The 27,459-nt window shown below is 42.7% G+C and overlaps 1 protein-coding gene across 1 annotated transcript in view; it reads left to right on the forward strand.

Annotated features, from left to right (window-relative positions):
* Positions 1-27,459, forward strand: part of STAC (SH3 and cysteine rich domain) — a 154,094-nt gene that overhangs the window by 91,457 nt on the left and 35,178 nt on the right. Inside the window, exons 3-8 of the mRNA XM_045089090.1 lie at positions 2,087-2,187; positions 3,783-3,864; positions 4,980-5,095; positions 12,602-12,680; positions 23,168-23,232; positions 25,023-25,111. Of these exons, the coding sequence (XP_044945025.1) occupies positions 2,087-2,187; positions 3,783-3,864; positions 4,980-5,095; positions 12,602-12,680; positions 23,168-23,232; positions 25,023-25,111 (532 nt within the window). The remainder of the gene's footprint in view (positions 1-2,086; positions 2,188-3,782; positions 3,865-4,979; positions 5,096-12,601; positions 12,681-23,167; positions 23,233-25,022; positions 25,112-27,459) is intronic.

Below are 27,459 nucleotides of genomic sequence, written 5' to 3' on the forward strand. Positions count from 1 at the left end.
ACACCATCAATGAATCAACTCCACTTAATTATCTCAGTTGGTCACTCCTGTTTGAGTACTTGTGTGACTGTGAGAAAATTTGTTGGTTAATGTATTTAGCACATATTATCGGACATCGTGCTCAGAGCTAGGTACACAGTGACAGATGAACAAACATAGCCCTTAGCCTCATTGGGTTCACAGTCCAGGAGGAAATACATGTAAAAACAAACTCTTGATAAATGCTGTGAAAAACAACAGAAAACTGCAAGAAAGATTAGTTTTAAAGAAAAAAATATATTTAGACAGGAAAGGAGAAATGTGGCCAAGAAAGCTTGATGGGAGGAATGACAAGAGACCCAAAACATGAGGACCGACCAGCCAGGTGAGGAGTGATGTAGACAACATTCCAAACATTTAGGGCTACATGTCTGAAAGACCCTGAGGAATTAAAGAGCTCATGCCTTCAGGGAACTCGCAGAAGGCCAGGTGGCTAGAGCATAGCGAACAAGTGGGTTGGCCGAAGATAGGAGCAAGTATGGGCTCCCACCAAATCATACAAAGCCTCCCCACCATGCTGAGCATTTTGTATAATGCCAGAAAGGCAGGGAGAACCTACTGAAAGCTGTTTACACAAGAGAGGGAAGTGACTCAAGTCATGTTTAAATGATTGTTCTGTTTCCTGCGCATGCATTGGAGGAAGACAAACACAGATAAACTAGTTCAGTTAGGAATTAGTCTGGACAAGGGCCAATGGTGGTTTGGATGGCGGAGAGGTGGGTGGTTTTCACATATGATCCTCATTTTGCTTCTGTAGTCAGCTGTGTTTGTAGCGGGGGCTATCTGTGGCCTCATGTCTCCCAGCATATGTATGAATTAATGCCTATGAGATGTTGGGAGTCCCATTGCCTGTCCAGCAGTGTTCTTGGTCAGCATTCTTCATGTGGGTATAGCCACAGCTGTGTGTCCCACAGTCTCCAGGGGATATAAGCCAAGCTTTTAAAGTAATCTCCTTGAAGCTTCTCTAAGTAGGACTGAGTAGAGACGGTCCCACCCTTGTCGCTATGTGGGAGGAGCAAGATGAAAGGAGTAGGACCTCAGCAGTTCCACAAGGAAACCCTCTCCTGTATCCCCTTTCCTCACTTTTCTAATGTGCTTCATGTGCTTGGCCATCTAAGAGCTATAAACTCCCATTTTGGCAGCCCATGTTTGGGGGTGTGTGAGGAACCTACCAGCTCACTCGCTCTGTCTTGCACGTCTTGTCTTGGGCCTAATGGAGACAAAATGTCCCACCCTGACATCGTCACCTAACCTCCCTCTAACTGCTCTGCATAACATGAATGCAGGTGGCCAGCACCCTCCATACCTTTGAGGCGATCCAGGCCCTCCCTTGTGTTTGTCCCCCAACACTGCTGCCTTGAGCCTCACTTCTGCAGCATAGGCTCCAAGGGACCTCTCTCTTCTGTCTCCTTTCATCCCAACCTGTCACAGCACCCTCTCCCGGGAGGCTGGATGACTCCCTGAAACAGTGCTCTCATGGCCTGCTCCTCACTGACCCTGCTCCTCTTCCACCAGCCAGGAGATGGTGTTGGACCCAGTCCTCCATCCCCACTTTAGTACCATCAGCTTGTCTCTCACACAGACTGTACCATTCCCCCTTTATTGGCCATTTTCCCGAGCATCTGTCCAACTGCTCAGACTCTGTGACAGAAACTCCGGTAAAAATGGGCAAAACTGCAGCACTTGCACTCCTTGGCAAGACTTACAGAGGAGCGGAAATAGGTGGCCTCTGTGAGGAGCAAGAAAGTGGCATTTGCTAGCTTGAAACGAGTGAACGGTGACATGGAGGAGACAGATTTTCTGGAGTCATGAAAAGGAAATGAGTGGAAGGAAACCAGAGCTGGTACCTGAAGTGGTACTAGATGTGGGAGAAGGTCAAAGAATCTACCATAAGATCCTGTCCATTTCAAAAGCATCACGCGGCTTCAGTATGTGAGAAAAGGAGAATTACCTGGGTCTGGGGATTAATCCCTCTGTCAGGGACTTCTTGCTAGCCACCAGGTGAAGGCAGGCTGTCTCCTAACCAAAGCTCACGCATGTCTGACAGGAGCAAACGCTAAGCATGGGCTGCGCTGCAAGGCCTGTAAGATGAGTCTCCACCACAAGTGCATGGATGGCCTAGCACCCCAGCGGTGCATGGGCAAGCTGGTAAGGGCCGGTGCCAGGAGTGAGCCCAGACCCCCCTGCCTATCCGAGCTCCTCCACCCTTATAGCCAGACAATAGAGAGGCAACCCCCAAGTCCCTGGCCTACCAACCGGGCTTCCTTGTTGGCCTAATGACAAAGCAGAGGAGCAGCTTTATCATCCTGAAAGACAAATGTTTCCCATGTAAAAAAGACACCTTAACAAGGTGACTGACTTGTCCCGGGCTGGAACTTCTCCAGCGTTAGCACTGCAAGGCCCACATCCTGGGACTGTCCATGTTTTGAAGTTGAAAGAGAGGCATGCCTGGAACCCTCTCTTCCCAGAAAAATGAGGGCGGCTGGTCACCTCAGTGTTAAATTGGCTCAGCGGACATCAAGAGAGGGAGAGAGATTAACCACCACCCTAAAAATGGAGCGAGTAATAAAATTCAATGTACCACTTTAAGAGATCATGGCAGCCGAGCCAAGGAAGATCAGATAGCCGTGGTCCATTCTAGGCTGGTCTTAGCATCTTGGGAGCATGGGCTTCAGTACTGCGGCAACATGTGGAAAAAAAGGAACCCAGAGCATTTTTGAGGGTATTGATACTAGGATGGCCAAAGAGCTGTCAAAGGGACCAAGAATGTCTAGCCTAGAGACACTTGGACTGTGACAGCTGCCTTCAAAAATGTCTAGCCTAGAGACACTTGGACTGTGACAGCTGCCTTCAAAATAATTTAAGGCCTGTCATACAAAAGAGGAATTATCTCCTGTCCTATGGCTCCAGGGAAAAGACCTAGGATCAGTAGACACCAAGTCTTAACAAAGAGATAAGGTTACCAAAGACCTGCCTCCTTGGTTGGTGAGAGCTCCTCCCACCCACACCTCAGAAATGGCAGTGTTCAGAAAAGGAGGATACCGCTTGCCAGGAACAAGGGCAAGGATTCGGGAATTCCAGTAGGGGCTGGGCCACAAACTTCCCTTCCAGCACTGGGACATAGTAAGTCAGGGTTCTTAGAGATTTCGTCTCCTTTCTCTGATTGGCAGTGTCATCTTCTCTAAAACCCCTGCCTCACTTGTTCCCCTCCTTCTCTTCCAATGGTGATTCCCATAAACCAAGGCAAAGACTATGAATGAGAGATCAGAAAAGCATGCTAGAGTCTAGAACACAAGACAAATGACTCTGGGGTGCCACATAAACAAGATCCTTTGGGCTTTCCTCTGAGGTCTGCTTCCCCTGGCCCAGGACTTTTATTATTTTAATAAGCCTTAATCGTGAAGTGCTATGAAATAATGCATGCCAGTCCATTTGTATTGTGGGAGATAATGGGGAGCCTAGACAAAAGGGAGGCTGCTAAGGTTTGCCGAAGGAGGAGAGGCAGGAAAAGGAAGGGCAGGTTGGGGCTTGCTTTCTGGGTGGAGTGTAACTTGCTTATTGCCACCTGTACCTCCCGCCCTATCCCCCAACCAGGGATAAATTTAAGGACAAGTCAGCATCTTCAAGGGTGACAGAGGGGTGCCCCCTGGAAAAATCAGCTGGTATGATTCTCAGAGCTCTTGTGTGGTTTTCTCCATCACCTCTGTGACATTAAGCCTTTCTCTTTCTCATTCTTTCTCTAGCCAAAGGGGTTTCGGCGATACTACAGCTCCCCCTTGCTCATTCATGAACAGTTTGGATGCATTAAAGAAGTTATGCCCATCGGTGAGTTGGGACGCTGATGAGTTGAGTTGGTTTTGGGCGGCAGTGTCAGCCTTAATAGCTGTTACTCTTCTCTCTTGGGACTGCAGACCCAAAGGGCTATGTTTGTGCATCTCTCTGGTGGCTGATTGCGCTATGATTGTTTGCTTTGCTGGAGAGGATATTTAAGGAGGAGCAAATTCTCTCCCCGATGAAGCTTGAAAAACACCCAAGTCCCAAAGGCTGCTGATATGCTATTCCAGCCATCAGCAGCTTGGCAGAGTGGGAAGAACATAGAGCCTAGCATCCCACACACCTGGCTCAGAGCCCAGCTTCCCCACTGACCCACTAACTGAGTGTCTGGACAAGTTACTCATCCTGTCAGACCCTACAAGTGAAGAAAACCAAAAGCTGCTTTTTCTAATTGTTGCAAAAAAACAAACAAACAAGCAAAAACCATAAATTATAGACCAATGCTTGGAAGGAACTCTGAATATCAGTTTTTCTTTAATGAGGACCAAAAAATGTCTTATATTTATAGATATTTCTGGCTTCAGTTTATTCTTTAACAATATCTTTCAGTTTATTTCTATTTTTCTTTCCCTCTGTCTGTGAGAATCTTTACATATTTTTGCCTTTGGAGGGGGGCAAGTTTTAAACTTAGAAAGCTTTTAAACAGAAATTCACAAGACCTGGTAATGTCAAATTCCTTCAAAAACACTTGCCTCCTACAACAAACTTTAAGTCTTGCTTAAGGCTTTGAACCTTGGTGAGTAGAACCTCACACTAGGGGAAATAAAGCTGGTGTCTGGGAATAAGCTTGATATTGGAGTCCTGAGGCTGGATAACAAAAGAGGAAAACCAATAAATCAGGAAGCATCTGGGAGCAGAGAGTTCTGGGTGTAAGTGGTCAGTGCACCGGAAGGACATGGTCGATGGGCACATATTGTGGGGGGCCCATCTGCCCAATGAGCTTGACCACACACAGCTCCTTTTTTTCCCAGGGGTTACTAGTGAGCTGGCACAGCACCTTCTTCTTAAGTGCTGTTGATCCATAAGGTATGATAAATGCTTGGCTGCCCTCCTGATGGTGAATGGAGGAAACCCGTCACTCAGACGACCTTTCTTTTCCATTGCAGCCTGTGGCAATAAGGTGGACCCTGTCTATGAGACCCTCCGCTTCGGCACCTCCCTGGCCCAGAGGACGAAGAAGGGCAGCTCCGGCAGTGGCTCTGAATCACCTCACAGAACCTCTGTAATTATCCTCTTCCTCCCTCAGTCCACCTGCAGTGCTCTGGGGAGGGCAGACCCCAGGCACAGCAGCGCAAGGGGGTCCCCATAAATGTATCATGAGGTCAGGTCTTTGAGAGTCAGGTAGCCTCTGAAGGGAAATCCCAGGTGCCTTGGGCCACTAAAGGTTAACTTCCTCTTTGTGGCCAACACCCAGGGATCATTGTACTTTTGCCCTCAAAGACTATGTTCTTGGTTTCATGCACCTCGATTCTCCATGTACTTCCCCTCCCTCCCCTCCCACCAATACCCGATGGCATGGCAGTCAACAGAGAGAAAGGTTCACCCAAACAATGGCAGAAGCAGGGAAGTCCCAGCTGTGGCCATTTCTCCTTCCGGCTACATCCCAGTTCAATACAGCTCTTTCTCACATTTTCTCATTCTTTTCTCTCAGAGACAAGGTACTCTTCTTGCTTTCATACAAAAGCTGCCCTCCCCAGAGGCGCTGGACTGGTGACTTAACAGGGTCTGTTTCCAAGGGACACTCACCCTCCCAGACACCTCTCCCACATGTTTTTTGTTCTAAAATGATTACCCATGGCTCTCCTTGACATGCTGTCATCATTCTGTTTCTGGTGGTCCCAACCAGAATTTCTATAAATGCCCCAGGATGCCACACGACTCTGCCGTTCATGCTGAAGGCCACCATCTGTCCTGCAGAGACAAGGACCTTCCAGCCAATGTTGCCAACTAGGATGGCTCGCACCCAGTTACTGGTTCCATTGTTGCCGCCCATGTTAAAATGGGATTTCAAAGCAAGGCACAGATGAGCCGCCAGGTGGTCTGCCCAGCTGGGTCCTGTCAACATCAAGTGATTAGGGTGGATCATGGAAGAAGGAGGGGTGCGTACCCATCGGAGGGGTTCTCGAGCTGAGTGAAAGCAGCTCCCTCAATGGGTGCAGGTCAGTCTACAGGATAACTGAGATTATAGGCTGTAGGCAGGTGTGTAGGTCAGGTGGGTGAGTAGGTAGATTTGAAAGTCTTCTGATTGATGCCCCATTGTTATCCTAGATGCCACCTTTTTTAAAGATTTTATTTATTTATTTGAGAGAGAGAGATAGCATGAGCAGGGGGGAGAGAGAGGCAGACTCCCTGTTGAGCAGGGAGCCTGGCATGGGCCTCTTGTTCCCAGGACCCTGAGATCATGACCTGAGCTGAAGGCAGAAGCTTAACTGACTGAGCCCCCCAGGTGCCCCCAGAGGCCATTTCACATTCACCAAAAACCCTGTTCTTCATGCATCCCACCAACTTCTCAGAAGGAAGAACCAAAACTTGTGGTACACTTATTCCTTGCTGCCCCTAAAAGTGATGTCAGTTTTACTCTCAGTTTGCAGTTAGCAAACATGAATTAAGTGCCTACAGTCCACCAGCATAGAGGACACAGATGAAGGGGAGGACATGACTTCTTACCCTCCGAATTCACCACTTATTTCAGAAGACCAAAACAATAGAGCGCAAAGCAGATGGTGACAGCATTGTCTGGCACTTTTTAAGGAACATATTTTTATGTCTTGTACTATTTTTATTATGAATCGGAACATAGCATACACATTATGAGTATTATAATAGCTATGTTATAGGAGCACTGCAGGATTTCAGAGTAAAGAGGGAAACAGTTTCAGTAGACATTGCTCTCAAAGCAGTGCAGGTATAAGCTGGGACATTTTAAGGTATCTGATCCTGGTGATCTCCCTGGGAGGCTATACATCAAATTGGCCGTCCTGATGATAATATTGGTTCTGGTGATGTGGGTTAGATGACAGTAAGAGTATAAGTAATTTTCTAGCACAAAGCCTGGCACTCAATAAATGAAATTTGCTGATGTTTTATTTCGATTAAGCATTGAGCCCTTGGCTGGGCTTTCTTTGAGTTTGAGTTATGAAGAAGTGAAACAAGGGTGTGATCCATTAGAAAGGTAAATACATTCTCTGAGAAGGACATTTCCCTGGCCATTCCTTACTGGGGCCCATTCTTGGGCTCTGTAAGAGGCTGGACCCACTCCAGGGTTCCACCCTGCTGTCCTCCTCAACCATTCTCCTCTCATGTGTCCTTCAGTTGCTCCTTAAGTCAGGGATGTTCCCAGATCTCTACTTTGGTTTGGCCTTCATGTGCTACTGGTTCTTCACGATCATCTCATTCACAGTCCTTTGGTCCAGCCATCATGCCCAAGATGATGACTCCTTAGATACTTCTAGTCCTAACCTCCAGATGGGTCCTAACCTCCAGCAGGTCCATGCTCTAATGGTGCTCCACTGATGATTGGGTCCTCTAACTGAGAACTCAGAAATGTAGGGGTGCCTGGGTGGCTCAGTCATTAGGCATCTGACTTTGGTTCAGGTCACGATCTCAGGGTTCTGGGATCAACCCCTGCATCGGGCTCCCTTCTCAGCAGGAAGCCTGCTTCTGTCTCTCCCACTCCCCCTGCTTGTGTTCCTTCTCTCGCTGTGTCTCTCTGTGTCAAATAAATAAGTAAAATCTTAAAATACAAAACCAACAAACAAACAAACTCGGAAATGTGCATCAGAAGTGCCCTTTGTCTCTGCCTGCTGTGCTGGAGGTTTGAATCTCATCATCTCTCACCCAGACTATTTCAAAGGAATAGCTGTGTTCCCCTCTTCCTCTTGAGTCTTCTCTTATCATTACCTCCAGAGTTATCATCATTTAAAGAACGACCTTTGCAGTTTTCCAAATCAAAAGTCTGTATTGACTTCCTTATGCCCAAAAGACATGTGAACTGTAGCATGGTGTGAGAGGCCTGTCACTGCCCTGAAGATCCACCTTCCCTTGAACACACCAAGCTCTTGCCATCTTTGTACCTTAGGACATGCTGTTCCCCCAGCTGATGTTCTTTAAGACCAGCTTTTTTTTTTTTACACAAACCAGGAAGAGTTCTCAGACTCCCCCAAGCACAATGGTTGCTCCTCTCACAGGCCTTCAGAAAATCCTTTTCTTACAGGGTAGGGACAATTGCAGCATAATTTTCTGCTCTCTTTCCTGTACTAGGTACTGAGTGGCTATACAGCGGGGCCCTGTTCCCTGCTCATCTCATTATACCAGGGTCTAGCACCTCATGCTCAAAAAGTGCATCCTCAAAGAGTGAGGAAAAGTATCGGGGATTCTTAAAGACTGACTTCGGAACCCTCAAAATCAACCTGACCTTTTGATGTTTCTGCCCCCAGTTACATGCACACTTTGTAGCTCTCTGGACTGCCATATTCTGCCCAGTAGCTGGGTCTTGCCCCCATCTTGTTTCTACCTCTATACAGACAGCATCTCTTTTGGGTCTGGGTTGGGGTGTCCCTTCTGTGGACACCCACAACAACCAACTCATCAATCATAGTGATTTGCAGATTCCTTGGTATTTTTTCACTTTTGTGTTTCACTTTTCCCTCTCTCCTTTAGTTTCCTCCCCAACTAGATGAAGCTGCTCAAACACAAGAACTCTTGGTTCCCTTCTTCTCTCTGTTGTTTTACACTAGTGATTCTCAAATGTTGGTGGGGATCTGGATCCACGGAAGGGCTTTGTAAAGACAGAAAGCTCCCTGTCCTACTAAGAGTTGGGCATCTGTGTACTTGATTACCCCTCCAGGTGATTCTGATACCCACCGAAGTTTGAGAACCTCTGATCTGTAGAGCATGTCCTTAAACCCACTTACCATGTTAGGTCTTCTTCCGTAGGAGTGTGAGGAGGGCCATCGTTTCCCCCAGGGCCACACAGTGATGGCTGTCAGCCTGTAGCCATCACCTCTTACAAATCAAGACTTTCTGCCGAAAAGAAAAACAGACTGCTCTGGTCACTTGCCCTGTATGCTGAATGGGCCTTTCTCATGTCACTGGGGAGAGCTGGTCTATACCCTCATCTCCTCTAGTGCCTACATCTCCCAGGCTTGTCTGAGGACAGCATTCGTGGGAAGGCCAATGAAAGCCAGCCTGGGCAGGCAAGAATAAAGAGGGGGCTCCCCGGGGATGGCCCTCAGGTACACATCCCGGCAGCAGATAGCTGGCCCTGCATCCGGGGCTGTGGCGACCCCACGATGAGGAGACGTCCTCAGACCCTCTGTGGCAGGCAATGACCATGTTAGCCTCCATGGTTTGTTCTCACGTAGAAGTAGCAAGAATGTCAGAGACACAAATTAAGGATGTCCAGTTTGCTTTTCTGTCTGAAATGGTTTTGTTTCTAGCCATGACTGGCCCTGACAGACCGGTTCTCAGGGCGGAAGACACGGTTTTCTGAATGTCAATAAGGTATCCATTCATCACAGTCCATTTAAACTTCCTGACACTGGTTCTATCAGTAAATATTCTCGGAATTGTGCTCTGTGAAGGCATTGTTCTCAGGGCTGTGGGGAGACAAACACAAATCAAATTGTCCTTAAATATCTGTCACTTCACTCTTTCCCCAGAGTCCCTCTTGCTTCAATGAAAAAAACAGAAACAATTGATTGGTACTTGAAAATGCTTTGGCTTCCTTCCTGCAGGGGCAGATGGTAATGAACTTCAGCCACTTGCCATTCTTGCAGTTTTGTTATGTCCTAAAGCTAACATATTCCCACACAGCAAACTCTGCTCCACACATTTATTTTCTTACAGGGCTGTGGGGCCATTGGCTTTACATTGTCGGGCAGTCACCACCTGGCTGTTTCTAAATCATTATGTTTCTTTTAATGTGTTTTCAAATATTCTGGAATATAAAAGGTTGGATGGCTTTGGGAAGAAACTAAAAATTTTGGGAAGAAATTCAAAAACCTTCTGGGAGTGGTTCGACCAGTTTGGGAATAATCTTCAGTTTCCTAAGATTAAATTAACATAATAATAGCAACTTTTGTTCAGAAATAGCCAGCTTCAAAGGAGCAGGGTATAAGTGACCTAGAGATCCTGTGACTTTTTTTTTCCCCTTCTTTCCGATGTATCATGCAAGTGAGAATGGCTGGGGAAAATCTTTAAGCCGGATTATATCAAAAATGAGCCTCTCAAGGGTCGTGCTAAAATGCTCTGAGCTGACTGGGAGGGCTAGAGGGCTGGGAAGGCAAACTTGTTCCTCTGAAATAAGATGTAAGCAAATTGTTTTCAAAATGTGACCCACAGCACCTTGGCGGCTCAGTCGTTAAACGTCTGCCTTCGGCTCTGGTCATGATCCCAGGGTGGTGGGATCAAGCCCCACATTGGGCTCCCTGCTTGGCAGGAAGCCTGCTTCTCCCTCTCCTACTCCCCCTGCTTGTATTCCCTCTCTCCCTGTGTCTCTCTCCATCAAATAAATAAATAAAATATTTTTTTAAAAAAATGTGATCCTCTTCGGAGGCCCCCTAAATTCCTCTTCCAAAGAGATGGGGGCCAACCAGATGAAAGCCGGGGCATCTGGCCATTTGATAGACGCAATCAGGGGTATGCTGATAAATGTTTAACTACCAACTGGGGCTGGACCCTGATATGCAGCATTTGCCAATTTCTATGGTGTAAATAGTCCCACGCAGGCCTGTTTCACTCTCCCATTATGAAGGCCATCAAAGCTCTCACCAGCCCGCATGAGCCTTTCCAGCACACCGTTGGAAGAAGCTCAGACACATGAGCTCTGAAGAAAGCACCTGAGGTTCAAACCCCAGTTCTGGCACTTAGTGGCCATGGGACCTCAAGAAGGACTACTGATTTTTCCCTGGGCTCCACATTCGTCACTGAAAAGTATGCCTGTCACAGGATTACTGTGAAGAATAAACAGATACATATATGGTACATAAAACAGCACATGATAAATGATCAGGAACCATCAGCCATTTAGAGTAATGATGTTATTTCTGTAACTGAAGCAGAAGAATGGCTGTGGCTTATCCTATTAAACGAAAAGAAAAGGCAGAGTAAGAATTACGTAAATAATTGTGCAGCCGGGGAAACGACATTTAACTCATACCTAGGTCATGCACCCCTCGATGCTGCATCTTGTTCTCTATAGTCAATACAAGTCTTCCTCAACTTGTAATGGGGTTACATCCTAATAAACTCATCGTAAGTTCAAACTATCCGAAGTCAAAAAAGGGGTTGGTACTGCTGCCCTCGAAAACATCGTAGCTCAGCCTGGCCTAACTCAACTGTGCTCAGAACACTTGCATTCCCCTATGATTGGGCACAATCATCTAGCAAAAAGCCTATTTGATAACAAAGTGTTGACTCTCTCATGCCATTGATTGAAAGTGACAAACAATGGCTTCGTGGACACTGCCTTCGTGATCGTGGGACTGACCCAAAGCCCCGGGTGCCACGCAGCATCCTCTGGGGATAAACTCCCATGTAACTCCAGCCCGGAAAAAGATCCAAACGCAAAATTCGATGTAGCTTCTACTGATGTGTTTTGTAAAGTCAAAAAAATTTAAAAAAAAAAAAATCAGAAGGAGACCATCTATATTTATTTATTTTTTTATTGTGTTATGTTAGTCACCATACAGTACATCATTAGTTTTCAATGCAAGGTTCCAAGATTCATCGTTTATGTACAACACACAGTGCTCCATGCAATACGTACCCTCCTTAATATCCACCAACAGGCTCTCCCCATCCCCTCACCCCCCTCCCCTCTAAAACCCTCAGTTTGTTTCTCAGAGTCCACAGTCTCTCATGGTTTTTCTCCCCTTCTGATTTCCCCCAATTCACTTTTCCTTTCCTTTACCTTGTACCAGTTAGAATGGCAAAGATTAACAAGCCAGAAAACAACAAATGATGGAGGGGATATGGAAAAAGAGGAACCCTCTTATACCGTTGGTGGGAATGCAAGCTGGTGCAGCCACTTTGGAAAGCAGTGTGGAGGTTCCTCAAAAAATTAAAAATAGAGGTACCCTATGACCCATCATTTGCATTACTGGGTATTTACCCTAAAGATACAGATGTAGTGAAAAGAAGGGCCATCTGTAATGTTCATAGCAGCAATGGCCATAGTCGTCAAACTGTAGAAAGAACCAAGATGTCCTTCAACAGATGAATGGTTAAAGAGGATATGGTCCATATATACAATGGAATGTCACTCAGCCATCAGAAAGGATGAATACCCAACTTTTGCATCAACATGGATGGGACTGGAGGAGATTATGCTTAGGGACCATCTATATTTAAAACTTACCTCTAAAAGAGCTCTAGTGTCAGTGAGAATTTACATGACAGGGTACGGGCATGAATTCTGATTTCTCTCTGTTGTGTGTCCCTGGGCGTCTAGAAATTCATTTTACACTCACTGAGTGCCGCTCATGCGCCCCCTGCTGCCCCCTGAGCCTGCAGACAGACACTGGAAGGGAGCCACCGCCTCCATGAGGGAACACACAGCCTCTCTGAAGTGAGCCAGACCACAGCATGATTGGGTTCCTCAGACAGTGTCAGGCAAATTCTAGCTTAATTCTACTGACATTGAATTCTATTGACATTGAATTTCTCAGCTCAGTTGGCCCACTGAAAGGGTTTTGCTCATTTCATGTCACTCCCTCTGTTTTCTAAGACTTCAGATCTTGTGGAGGTTCCTGAAGAAGTTGATGGGCCAGGAGGAGGATATGACCCACGGAAACGCAGCAACAGTGGTGAGTGCATGAGCCCGGAAGCAGGCATCGCCCCAGCAGGGATGTGAAAGGCCTTGCCCTGCCCAGTCCGCAGCCAGGGAGCGTTGACTTCCAGTTCTTTTCTTTCTGTCCTAGCTCTGGAATTCATTCTGAGCAAATGTACAGTATTCTCGAGGGAAACTAGGCCTAATTCCTGGTGGATCTCCCTGATTTGACTGCAAAATTCCCTGAGTTCTCACCCCTTTGTGGACTTGGCTACACTGGGGTCTAGGAGTCACTTCTGGACCTTTTTGTCAATACATCATTTCCCTCACTGACCTACATTAGATTAGCAAACGGTTCTGGAAAGAAGCCACTCCCCACTACAGCTGAAGTACCCCAGAGCAGGTAGGTGGTGGTAAGTAGGGGCCTCCCACAGGGCTCCTCCCAGCACGGATAACTGACACTCAAAAACTGATCTGTATGATGGAGCCAAACACTCTTGCCTAATGTTATTTAATTTTCTCATAGCTTAGGCCCTTGCTACGATAATTTCTAGAATTTTTATTGAATGCTAACTACATGCTGTTGCTTGCTAACGTTAAGAAAGAACAGCCTCTTAAACCAGAGTTTAAAGACACAACCAACCCCTTATGGAGGAATCTTGCCAAGCCTCTCTGACATCAGCAACTACTTAACCACACTCATTTATGCAAAAGGTATTTATGAAGTATTTACTATGAATAGCAAAATGATACGAGTCATTAGGCTGTCCTCAGGTCCGCTCATAACCTAGCCAAGTTGTGGGTTCTGATTCGAGTTGCTGACCTGGTCTGAATGTATTCTCCTGGCAGAAGTTATCCCTGCATCGGAGGTGTGGGGATGTGGCACGTTGGGTAGATTTTCCACTCAACTGGTCACCTCTGCCCTTCCAGACTGGAAGCAGAAGTTCTGCATTCAGTACCCCAGAGCTGCTTTCGCAGCAACTGTCTTATGAGGCATCTCTTCCATTTCCCTAGCTCTAGGAGCTCATTTATGTGTCTTCTCTAGTTAGGGCAGTGTCTCTGTGATTCCACATGAGAATCCTCTGTGCTTCTCCTTCCTAAATAAGCATCAGTGTTCACCAGGGCCCCCCCTTGCCAAGCCCACTCACATCTGCTAGAGCGCACTGTTAGGCAAAGGATTCTTTGGCATCATCTGGGGAAAGCTGCACTTTCAGATCAATGCAAACATTCACTGAGCACTTAGCAGTGCCATTAGACGAATTAGAGTGCTGGCTGCCAGGGGAACCTCACAGCAGGGCGGTAATGCCACAGGGCCCCCCAGCCCATGTCTGTCTAGCCCTATAGATACGTTAACTGAGTTTGGTCAGAATTCGTCAGCATCTGAGCACAAAGTTATCAGACATGGGTGTTCAACCAGACCTTCATGTTAACACTTCAAGCGTGGTTGTCTCTGCAGTCCTCTGAGTCTGCCTTCTGCCTTCTGCCTGCACCCTTCCCTTCACCCAACTGCTGATGGTCGGCTCATGACTACCTGCAGGGATACATTTGGTCCTCAGCCCCTCCTTGCTCTGGAGACTGACCACTGGGCTTCCCTCGGTGGTCACATGGCCTCAAAGCAGTGACCTTGATCTCCCGGCATCCATCTCTTCATCTCTGAAATGAAGGATGTGATCATACTTCCATAAGGTGTTGTTATCATTCAGTGAAATAATGAATGTAAAGGCTCTCCGTACACTGATGACTCTGAAACTTGAGCCCCCTTTGCTGCCTCCAGACGCCTGCCGCCCACTGGACGTGGCGATCTGAATGGGGAGTAGACTTCGTGAAGTTAACAGACCTAAACTGGATTCTTGACTTGCTCACCCACCAACCCACCCGCCACAACCTGCTCTTCCCCCATTTTCCCTACTCAGTAAATAGGAGCTCTGTTCTGTTAGTCAGTCTTACTCCAGGTCAGAACTTTTGGTATCAGACTTGACTCCCCCTTCTTCTCATGTCTTGTAAATCTTACTTTCTGCTCTTCAAAATCATTCCCAGCATGTGCCCACCACTCATCTCCCTGCCTCAGGCATCCTGACCAGCAGTTTTGGTGCTCTTGCTCACCTCTTCCTCAGTAGCTAAAGTCTCTGTTTGCCTTGGAGATTTCTTTATGCAAAAAGTGGTCTTCAATAAGTTTTTATAATGTGAAGGAGCTATATTAGGGAATCATCAAAGTGAAGCACGTTTCCTTCTAATAAACACATCATGAGGTCATCAGGTGTCAGAGGCACAACCCAGAGCCTCCCCATTCTCAAGTGTGGCCCATGGACAAGCATCCTGGACATCCCAAGAGAAGTTGTTAGAAATGAAAAACCTCAGGCCTTTCCAGAACTGCAGAAGCAGTGTTTGCATATTAATCTTATTAAAGTTCAAGAAACAGGATGAGAAGTCATCTAGTCCAACTCCCTCCCTTCCAATACACACAACACAGACACATATGTATGGATAAGGAAACTGAGGCACGGAGTAATACATTCAAAGACACAAAGTTGAATATTTGCTATTTCTTTTATGTTAAGAGGCATTTTAGAGCCTAATTCAAAGAAATCTGTTGAAAGAACTTCACAAGCAATAAACCTCTATAAAGCTTTGGGGATCTATTAACTATTCCTTTGATCAGCAATAGCTTTCTTTACAATGCACCCTTGGAAGCTGGAGGGATTAATTATACAGCAGTTTGCTTCAAAACATGTTCTTGTGATTGGGCTTAATCCCCTGTCCACACAATTTGGGAAACAACGCAGAGAAAACACCCTGCTTTTGTGTCCAGGCTCCCACTGGTCTCCCCACAGTCATGGCATGGAGGGTCCTAGCCTTTCAGAAGTAGCACTTGGCTTCCAGTCAAGCTGTTCTTCATGACATGTTTTGTTTATGTTCTAAAAATTACACAGTGCATACAGGTGTTATTTCTACCAGCTAGGTGTCAGGTCAAAATCCTTGAGGAAGATTTCCAAAGTCTCCTTGAAAGAGGATACAAGTCATACTCCTTTCTTTCTTACCAAGTGTGCACTCTCTGTTTTCTCTCTCATGAAAGATGCTGGGCTGCTCTGTCTGTTTCTGGTTGTTGTTTTCAATACTATTTGTGGATGCATCAGAAACTTAGAGGGAAGAGTTGTTGGTCTTCATCTTTGGCCAGAAACTCCAGTTGAAACTATGTGGTGAGCAAAGGGAGAAGTAAAAGCTAGGTTGCCTATTGCCGCTTAAAATGCCAAATAATGACGTTATTGGCTGCCTTCAATAATTGCATTTCAGTATGACTCTATGTGATTATAACTTTCCTGGAAGAGAAGCAGAGGGAAAAGAACATAAGTAAGACAAATTCCTAGAAATATTCTTCAAAAAGAACTGGGTTAATCACATCCACTGGAGAATATTTTGAAGCCCAATGATACCTTACTTTTCACTGAAGCAAAGAAATTTTGCCCAGAAAGGAAAAAGGAAGCTAGGATTTGGAAAATTTTAACATGCACTGATTTTATATCCCACATTTTGATATGTCACCCAGAAAATGAAGCAAATATTTTAATGTCTTCTTCAACAGATACCCTAATATCTAGATGTCTCATATCTAAAGCAAGTAAAGGTCTTTTTAAAAGCATAGAGGACTCTCTTTCCTTAGAGAAGTTGTTTTTTTTTTTTTTTTTTTCCACTTTAGCACACCTAAAATTGCTGGGAAAAAGAATTTAAAAAAAAAAAAAAAAAAAAAAAACTCCAGTTAATGCATGGCTGAGCTGGAAGCAAAATAAGACAATTCCTTGGGGTCTAGAAATGACAATAAAGCATGAATCCAGAGACATAAGCAGGTGAGGGCCATTGTTTATTCTGCACATCACTGGGGCCTCAGATGGGAAGAATAAGCCCCAGGTATGGTCAGTAGAGAGCAAGACCTGGCAAGCAGGCATAGTAATAGGTACAATGAGAGGCCCTTTGGGAGAAAGCTGATACCCCAAAAGGCACCTTTAGTGGCACTAGGAAAAATGAATGTCCTGCAGAGAAATTTAGTAAAGAAAAATGTTATATTGGCCTTAACTCAAGTGGGGAAGAAAAGAAAGAAATGAAATAGGAGCAGAGAGGAAGGAAAAGAAAAAGCAAAGGAGGGAAGAAACTCTTCTTACTTGGATTTAGGGCCTGAATTCATACTACCTCTGTGGACAAAGTAAAATAATATAAAATTTTAGATGAATTTATTTAAAGTGGACTTGTTGGATAAATGCATAGGCATTTGCCAGAAGTAATACAAATGGCCTCTGGAGAAAGAGAATTTAAACCCAGACCTCAGAAGTTTCCACAAATTAACTTTCCAAGGACATGAACTAAACATTGAAATAAGCCAAATAAACAAGAAAATGAGCTAGCATGTGTAAGAGTTAGTCAAAGCCCACCTTTTTTATGATCAGACTTTAGAAACTGTATACGTTAGAATTATCAAATAAAGAAATATCTAATTGTATAGTTAGATATATTTAAAGATACAAAAAGTGGACTAGAACATATAACAAAAGAGTAAGACACTATCAAAGTTGAACAGGCAAATTTTAAGAAAACCAAACAGAAATTTTAGAAATTAAAAAAAGAAGAAGAGGGGTGCCTGGATGGCTCAGTCCTTAAGCATCTGCCTTCAGTTCAGGTCAAGATCCCAGGGTCCTGGGATTAAGCCCCACATCAGGGTCCCTGCTCTACAGGAAGCCTGCTCTCAAACTCCCCTTGTTTGTGTTCCTTTTCTTGTTGTGTGTGTCTTTCTCTCAATGAACAAATAAAACCTTAAAAAAAAAAAAGAAGAAGAAATTTGATTGTTGGATTTAATAGCATATTGGATATAACTGAAGAGAGAATTAGTGGTATGGAATACACAGGCAAAGAATTTTCTTACAGTAAAGCCAGGGAGACAAAGCAATAGAATTCATGACAGTGAAAGAGACACAGAAGATGAGCAGTAAAGTCCAGCCTGCATCTAAATGACACTTAAGAGGTACATAATGAGAGAATGGGGGAGAGATAATATTCAAGAAGATAGTGGCTAATATGTTTCAAGATTGATTAAAGACACCATTCCTCAAATTCAGAAATTTATACTTAGACCCATCTTTGCAAAACTGCAGTTACAAATGTTAAATGCAAAACGAAAGACAGATTACCTGCAGAAGAATGAAAACTAGAAAGACAACTCTTTCTTGTAAGTGACAAGAGAACCAAGTAACAGTAGAACAATACGTTCAGTAATCAAAAGGAAAAGTAAGTCTTAAAATAGAACTGTAAATGGAGCAAAAGCAAAACTTTCAAGAATATATATTCAGAAAAACACTGTGTCTACAGTGCAGTGAAGAAAGAGCCACTCAAGAAATTTTGAAAGGATGTAGTTCAGAGAGGAAAGTATGACCTCCAAGGAAGCACCAAGAAGCAAGGAATAAAGCACAAAGAAAGAACCAAGTGAACATTGACTACATAAAAAGATAACAATGTCAGAAAAAAGTTGTTAATGAAACACTAACTGAAATACTGGATATTTAAGAAAGAAATGGACATTTAAAGGTTCTCATACTAATTGGAAGGAAATTAAAGATATTCTTTCACTTTAGATTTTATTAAGTTAACTATACCTCATAAAATTTTTAGAATAGCCACTAGAAGATTAAAAAATAGATTTAACCTTATAACTTTAAAGGAAGAAAGGAGAAAGAGTACAGAAGGAGAAGAAAAAGCATGGGAAATATGAGATAAATAGAAAATAAAAAATAAAATGCTAGAAGAGAATCTCAATTTATAAGTAATCAAAATTAATATAAATCAACTAAGCCCTAGATAAAAGAGTTTTACACACTGGATTATTTATGACTACTTATAACAATCTAAAACATAAAGATATAGAAAGTTTAAAAGTAAAAAAAAATACATACAATTTAAAAGGCAAAAAAAAGATTGTATAACTGTATTAAAGTATGAAAAATGGACATTAAGATCAGAAAAGCATTACTAGAGAAAAAAACATCACTACATGACCATGTCCACATCAACAAAAGATATGAATCCTAAACTTGTGTTTACTTATTATATAGCCTCAAAGCAACAGGAACTCAAGGAGCAATTGATAGAAGTATTAGGGAAATTGGCATACCCCTTCATAGTGAGAGGTTTTTAACATATCTCTGAAGTCATTAGAAAGCAGATGCATAAAAAGATTCAGGATTTAGAGGATTTGAGGACACATTTGACAATCCTAGTCTAATTGACTTAAAAAGAACACTCCATCTAACAAATGGAGAATTCACATTCTTTTAAAGGACACAGAACAATTTAAAAAACTTATCACTTGCTAGACCATAAATCAAGCTTCATAAATTTTCACAGAATTAATATTCTGTGAAAATTATAGCTAAATTGTGACTAGAATATTTTGCTTTAAAAGTATTCTATGGGCACCTGGCTGATTTAGTTGGTTGAGCATCTGACTTTGGCTGGGGTCACGTCTTGGTATGCCACATCAGGCTCCCCACTGAGCCAGGAGTCTGCTTCTCTGTCTTCCTCTGCCCCTCCCTCTGCTCCTGCGTGTGTGCTCTCTCTCAAATAAATAATCAAACCTTTAAAAAAATAAATAAAACTATTCTATTAAAAAATTAAAAGGCTGAAATTCATAACCTAAGCATCATATTTGAGAAATCAGAAAAGAGAAATAGAATAAGCCCCCAAAAGCAATAGGAAGGCAATAAAAAGATAAGAGCAGAAATTATCAAATGACTAAGATAGGTCAATCAATCCTAAGAATGGTTCTTAAAAGAAGGATTGCCTGGACAGCTCAGTTGGTTAAGCCTCTGACTCTTGGTTTTGGCTCAGGTCGTGGTATCAGGGTCCTGAGACTGAGCCCCATGTCAAGTTCTGCACTCAGTGCAGAGTCTGCTTAAAGATTCCCTACCCTTCTGCTCTCCCCTGCTCACACGAGTATGCTTTCTTTCTCTCTCATAAATAAATCTTTATTTTAAAAGAAAGAAAGAAAGAAAACTCAAAATCACCAAGAATTTTTTTTTTTTTTTTTGAGAGAGAGAGAGAGGGCATGAGCAGGAAGAGAGAGAGTCTTAAGCAGGCTCCACACCCAGCCCAGAGGCCCATGGAGGGGCTCAATCTCATGACTATGAGATCAAGACCCTAGCTGAATTCAAGAGTCGAGTCACTTAAGCAGTTGAGCCACCCAGGCACCCCTACAATTACTAACAATATTTTTAAGCATAAATGAGATGAAGCAAAAGGTAATAATGAAAAAGGATGACTTTAACAGCGATTGAAAGAAAATAAAAGAATCCCATGACCAACTTCATGCCAATAAATTTTAAAACTTCTTTTTGAATGGGCACATACCATGAAAAGTATCAACGATCAAAACCTGACTCAAGAAGAAATAAAAAATCTGAGAATTTGAATTTGCTTCTAGTCATGATAGAAACTGAATCAAGTATCTCAAATTCTGCATGGCGAAAATGCAGACAACTTTATGAGTAAACTCAACCAAACATTTAAGGAATGAAAAATTTCCAGATTATGTAAGCTCTTTCAGGAAATTGAAAAAGTTGCAGGGAAGAAGGGCTGCTACATTCTCTAACTTAGTTTATGAGGCTAGTCTAATGCTGACTTCAAAATCAATTGAAGGCACCTTAAGAAAGGAAAAATCACTGGCTAGTTTCCGTCCTGAACATGGATGCAGAAATCTGAAACAGAATGTTAGTATACTGAATCTGATAATTTTTTAAAGATTTTATTTATTTGAGGGCACCTTGGTGGCTCAGTTGGTTGGACGACTGCTTTCGGCTCAGGTCATGATCCTGGAGTCCCGGGATCGAGTCCCACATCGGGCTCCCAGCTCCATGGGGAGTCTGCTTCTCCCTCTGACCTTCTCCTTGCTCATGTTCTCTCTCACTGTCTCTCTCTCAAATAAATAATAAATAAAATCTTAAAAAAAAAGATTTTATTTATTTGAGAGAAAGAGAGTGAGAGAGAGAGAGAGAGAGCGCACACACAAGCTGGGGTAGAGGCAGAGGAAGAAGCAGACGTCCCATTGAGGCAGGAGCCTGATGTGGGGCTCGATCCCAGAACTCTGAGATCATGCCTTCAGCCAAAAGCAGAAGCCACCCAAGCACTCCCAATAATTATTTTTTAAAGTAATGCATAATTACCAAGTTAGATTTACTTCAGGGATACAAATTTGTGTTTGTGTTAGATAAGCAAGTAACACAACTTTTACATTATTTACTTCTTGAAGAAGAAAAACCAAATAACCATCTCATTGGAAAACGAAGTTGTGGACATGGTCCTCACAGGACTACAAAGTGAAGGAGAAAGAATATGAAAAAGGAAAAGAGGAAAGTCCTTTGTGGATATGGCAGAAACTAAAGATTCATTTGCTTCCGTAACATTAGAAAATATGTCTCCACGATGGATATATTCTTTGAGTACTTGTCCTGGGTGATATCAGCAACCTGATTATTTTTAATAAAACAAATTTAAAGCACCAAACATAAAAAGTATATGATACATCTGTAGTAAAATAGTTACCTTTCTTTATTCTTTTCCCTTCAAGTCAAAGTCTAAGAAATAGCCCATAGGAATAGGTTTTTAAATTTTTTTTTTTTGCAGTGGTCTGCTTTCGGTCTAATAGTTAAAAATATATTTGGGGTCACTTCAAATAATGGTAAACAAACAATGGTAAACAAAACAAAAAATGGTAAACATTTTGGCTAATGGCTATTCAATAAAAAGCTTAAAATATTGTGAAACTGCAAAATTGTGAAATCAGTTCAAACTGATTTTTAGCCTATGAAGTCTCCCTTTTAAACTCCAATCAAGAATTTTCTAGGAACATTCTCTGCATTTTTCCTGCAGATATTCAATATTCTTTTAGAAGTATCCAGTTTTATTCTTATGGGATCAAATATTTACACCAAGCTCTTAGGGAATCACATAATACCAATGAAGAGTATTGTTGGCCTCCACTCAGTTCAAATTGGTAAGGCGAGTATCCAGATATTGAGGCAGACAAGGTCCATAGGATCATTTTCCACTTACCTACAAACCAGAGCTCCTCCAATGACTGCATATTTATGCCTAGGCTTCCAAGGAATCATGGAATTTCATGCACAGGCTCTGGAACTATAAACTGTGGAGAATAGATGTTTACTAAGCATCAGTACGTTTACAGAGGCTCTTGTTCTGAACCATGTTTTCTGCATCCCATTTATTGGGGTCATTTTAAGGATAGTGGAGATGTCAGTGCAGTAACTGATACAGGTTATAGAGTTTTCTGTGGAGTGTTTCTCCTCCTTTACTGATACTTCCTTACAATCTAAAGGGAGACCAAAGGGAACAAGAAAGCAGCAATGTGCTCTTTTTAAACGTCTCATCTAACTGGTAGGTTAATTTAGACACCAAAACTCTATTGTACAAACTTGGAAACACTTGCCACCTTTTTGTTTGAGGCAGATATATGTGGTGAGAATAAGGCTGTCTCGTTGGTCCCTGGGTAAAGGCGGCTGATGAAACAAGTTAAGGCAGAGCCCCCCTGCAATACCCACCAGGGATCTTCCCCAGCCATGCATCTGGATGGTGAAAATCCCTGCCCATTTGAGGAAGCTTTGTTTTTTATTTGAGACCACAGGGTGGCTACTTAAATGCAAAAGGAAGAGAATTACATATTTCAAAACCCAACTAAATGAAAAGCCATTATTTGTTTTCTATTCTGAGTAATAGTCCTAATGCATTGATGATAAGAGATGGAGGAAATATTTTGAATTTCAAAATTGGTGGCATCTAGGTGACTCAGTTGAGTGTCTCACTCAGTTTGGGCTCAGGTCATGACCTGAGGGCGGTGAGATCAAGCCCCAAATGGGGCTCTGTGCTCAGCCGGGAGTCTCCTTGAGATTCTCTTTCCCTCTCCCTCTGCCCTTTCCCCCATTTCTCCAATACACCAATCTTTAAAAAAAAAAAAAAAAAAAAGAAAAAGAAAAAAAGCTAAAGCTTTAATGTACAAAATATAATATAGATACCAAGAAACTGAAATCAAAATATTGAAAATAGATAAAAGAATTTGGTATTTAGAAATGGTCATTCAAATGCAATTAGGCCATACCTCACCCACGGTTCCCTTAACAAATGATCTGATACATTCAACAGATAAATAACATTGTTTCAAAGATGAATGAAAGGCTGTGCCAAATAAGGCTTTTTTGTGAACACAACTGCCAAATATTCAGGAGGCATGCTCGCTGGAGGCATGGGCACGGGTGTGGACACGCAGAAAAGGTAGAGCGAAATGCCACTTGGGAGGCAGGAAAAGCCTCACGTGGAAGATGACATGAAAGCTGTGTAACTAAGATGAGGAAAAGGCAGTGAGGAAGAAAGTAGAAGCTATGGGACAGGGAAAACATAAAGCCACATCTTCTAGGCATGATTCCAAAACGTGGTGACTGGATTCATAAAGCACCTGCTTTTTCTTGTCTCCCTCAGTGTTTACTTATCCAGAAAATGGCACTGACGATTCCAGACACCAAGCAAAGAACATAAGCCAGCAGGTATTTATCACTGTTAACTTTTAAAAATTGCTTTACCAGCAAAACACAAATTTATTCAGAGACAGCAGAAAATGTCAATGCAGGACAAGTACACTATGGCAAAACCATAGACAATCCCACCAAACAAAGCAGGGAAAGGCTGTTTGTAGCTACAAGGCAGGAGTTGGGGGAGAATGCTATAAACAAAAAGTCCACTAAATATGGAGGCTTGTCATTGGCTGAGCTGAGATTGTCTCTTATTGGCTGAGCTGTTGGCTTCCCTCTTCCTGCTGGGACAGTAAAGTAGTAGTTACATAGTATCCGCAGCAAGGTCCCTGTCTTTCTGCTGGGTCTAAGCTGACTACGAGTTACAGCCAATAATAGCTCCCCCAGCCCAACCCCCTGATTCCATTTTAGTGAGAATTCCCTGTATTTATATTCATAGATGTCACAGAAGATAGACCAGGCATGGTCCCTAGATCCCATTACAGATCACTACCTAAGTGGGTTATGAAATTTAGTTAGTAGGTCCCAGAACAGAATAGGGTGTAGAATAGAACAGAAAAGAACAATGTGTGGTAGCATAGGTAGCATAAAACCGTGCATCACAGTGCATCAAAGGTAAAAAGGATATGTATTGTGTTGTATACTTTTTGCTACCATTGTATATATTATATACAAATTGATGCATAGTGTAAGGTGTGTACATTACATAATTACATAGCAATTATGACCATATTTTATAGTATATAAATATATATTTTATGCTCACTTATATATACTACTATATAATTATATCTATATAATTAGAACAGGATAGACTAGGACAGAAGTATGTAACTTAAGGTACTTGAGCTTTGGATAGAAGAGTGAATCAAAGTTGTGTACAACTTTTGTTTATGTCTTATATAGTATGTGTTTATCATATCATGTATTTAAATATATTATACAATTCTGTATATCATATAATTTTATATACACATATATAACATAATGATATGTATATGTTATGTATGTTTTATTGTATTATATAATAGTAATATGCAGTTGTATTTTGTATGTTATGTAATTTGTGTTCATTATGTATTATAAAGTGAAAACATTTATATAACATTGACATATATTTGGATAATAATGATGGGTAATATTTACATAACACTTATAAGACTCTTGGATAATCTATAAAGTGGGGACAACAATTGGGGGCTGTTGTGAGAATGCCAATGCATGTAACATAATGCCTGGCACACACAGTAAGTTATCAAAAATGGTAGCCTTTATTACCATTATTGCAAGGTTTCTTGGTCAGGAGATGGTGATTCTTTGATACAAACTAAATCAGTCTGATGTCAAACACTATGCTTCTGTCACAACATGCATGAACTAATTGCTCTTGATTATACCAGAATCCCTTTGACAGGGTAGGTACCAAATTTTAGGCTGATTAAAAAGTCAATTTTAGGAAATGAAAGCTGTTGACTACTATTCATATGTCCCTATTTCTATAGTGTGAATATTCCCATTCTTGGGGCCAAGCCTGTCACCTTTCATGAACAACTGTAGCAAAGAAAAAGTTTATTTGAAGACATTTGTAGTTATTTCTAACAGATTTACACACTATTGGTTTCGGTTTCTAATGAAATCAAACTTAGCTTAGAAATTTAAAATAAACCTATGGTTGAAACAAAGCCTGAATAATAGCTTGATATTTTAACATTCACTGTCCTTACACTAGAATTACATTGCATTCACTTACTTATTTTCTGTTTTCCTCCTTCCTTCTCTCATTTTTCTATTATTTTCTCTTTCAGGGATCTCTTTCCAAAGAACCATTACAGATGAACACCTATGTTGCCTTGTACAAATTTGTACCACAGGAGAATGAAGATTTGGAAATGAGGTAAAAAAAAAAAATTTTTTTTAGAAAAAAAGAAAGAAAATTTAAAGTCAGTGTTTTTCATGTGAAAAAAAGAATTCCATTAGTGCCACATCCTAATGTCTTGGAGCAGTGACTGTCACACTGCTCCAAGTGTGACATAAAAGAATATACAATGAACTCTTCACCCTGTGATATTTTTGAGGGTGAAATGAACAATGTTCTTAAGCAGTGAGCCAACATCCAGTGACCTCTGGGGCTGGTTAGCAGAAAGATTATTGGATCCTGTCCCTGCAGTTTCTCATCCTGCAGGTCTGGGGGCGGGGTTAGAAAATTTGCATTTCTAACTGGTCAGCAGGTGCTTCTGATGCTGCTGATCGGGGACCCGCTTTAAGAAGCACAGTTTTACTGCATCAGCAGCAGAACTGCCAATGGGTGTTTGCGTGCAGCATGAGCGTCAAATGTTCTTGGCATCTTGCGTGGTCTAATAGGGAATCAAACTGAATGTCTTGATTTTTTTTATTTTAGATAGATTGGTTGGTTGATTGATTGATTGATTGATTTGACAGAGAGCTAGAGAGAGAGCCCAAGTAGGCAGAGTGGCAGGCAGAGGGAGAGGGAGAAACAGGCTCTCCACTGATTAGGGAGCCCGACTCGGGACTCAGTCCCAGGACCCTGGGATCATGACCTGAGCTGAAGGCAGCCACTTAACCGATTGAGCCACCCAGGTGCCCCAAAATCATTGTCTCTAGTGGCCAAACTGACACAGGTTAAAAGATCAAACTAAAACCACTTGTTTATCCTGGCAGCTTCCCCTTGCTGCACACCCTGAGCTGTGCTTTTGTTTCAGGATCCATCCCACTTCATAGTACCTGAAATACGGGGAAGGATAAGGTGAGCTTTGGGACCCTCATGCAATCCAGGGAAGCTGGAGAGTCCGTGCTGAGTTCACATGCTGCTTGTTGTGTGACCTTAAGCAATGTATAAACATTTCATTGCTCTGATTTCCTTACTTATAAAAGAATAACAATGACCTCTTCACCCTGTGATATTTTTGAGGGTGAAATGAACAATGTTCTTAAAGCATATAGCACAGTTCCTCGTCATTATAAACACTCAGTAATTGACAGTTATTACAGTTTTTATAACGCGGTGTTCACTGACCTATCTCAGAGAAAATGCTTTATTTCTTTCCTCCATGTATTGACCCTAAAACATAGGAGTTTGGTGTTTTTTTGGCCCTAGAACAGGATGGAAGGGGTTGCTTTTCTAGTCAGATGTTCCCTCACAGATCAGTTCTTTCCTCTTCTGAAGAGAACAGAGAGATAAAACTATTGAAATGCCAGAGCATTAGGGATTTAGCCTCCATTTTGAGGTGGACTCCACTTGTCTGTCATGGAGGTCAGGCCACCAGTTGCTATTCACTCCCTTAACATGGCTTCTGGAAGGTGTCGTCTCTCCACCCTGGAGCTCTTTGGACTTTCTTCTCAGACTGTACCATTTCCCAGGCATGATCCCTGTCCTGCTTGCCTGAGCTGGTGTCCCATTTCTTTCACTTTACACAAAGCCCCATAAAAGAAAAGAGCTACCAAAAAGTCTCCAGCTAGCCCCCCTTTCCCAGGTTCCATGTGCCATGAGGTCAAGCCCAACAGTCTGGCTGTCCTTCATCCAATAAGACTTCATAGCCGCTGTGTGTATCCTGCCAGAGTCTGGCTCATACCCAAGGTCAGCTTGGTTTCAGTATTCATTTGCCATCTTCTTCCAAGTGATTCTTGGGCCTTTCCAGAGCAGAGTTCAGGGCCTGAATCCTGGCGCCTGGGATCTGTTCAGACAAGGAGGCTCTTGTAATCTGAGTTGTCTCCATCGTTGAGCTGGACTCTCCATGCTGAACTATAAACAGACCCAATAGTCTGGCATCCGTGCAGCAGGAGGTGAAGGCATTTACAAAGTGAAGCTCTGTTCTCTCAGAGATAGAACCAGCCCTAGAGTCAGAGCCTGCCTGGGAGTCATGGCTGGAGGGCTGCATGTCCAAAAAAATGTGGACAGAATTGTGTCCTTCCTGAGACCATCACTTGGATATCTAGACTTTAAACTGGAACAACTTCCCTGTGTGGCAGTCCCACCATTTTATACCGGAAGATTGTTCTGAAGTCAGCAGATGAAAGGAACAATTCCAAAGAATGATAGGATATTATTAGGGTACTAAGGAATGATGTCTAGCTGCCTGGTGTGGTGGTCATAAATTTTTGTGCTTATTTTAGACAGTTGCAGGTCATTAAAAGTCAAGTTGTCTGGTCACGAATCAAACATTTACAGTCTGCTCTGAGGCAAACAGGACTATTCATTCCCAGGAGTGAAATGCCTGCATTACA

The sequence above is a fragment of the Mustela putorius genome, unplaced genomic scaffold (genome assembly GCF_011764305.1).
Source record: "Mustela putorius furo isolate JIRA1106 unplaced genomic scaffold, ASM1176430v1.1 tig00003834_pilon_pilon_pilon, whole genome shotgun sequence".
NCBI classification, from domain to species: domain Eukaryota; kingdom Metazoa; phylum Chordata; class Mammalia; order Carnivora; family Mustelidae; genus Mustela; species Mustela putorius.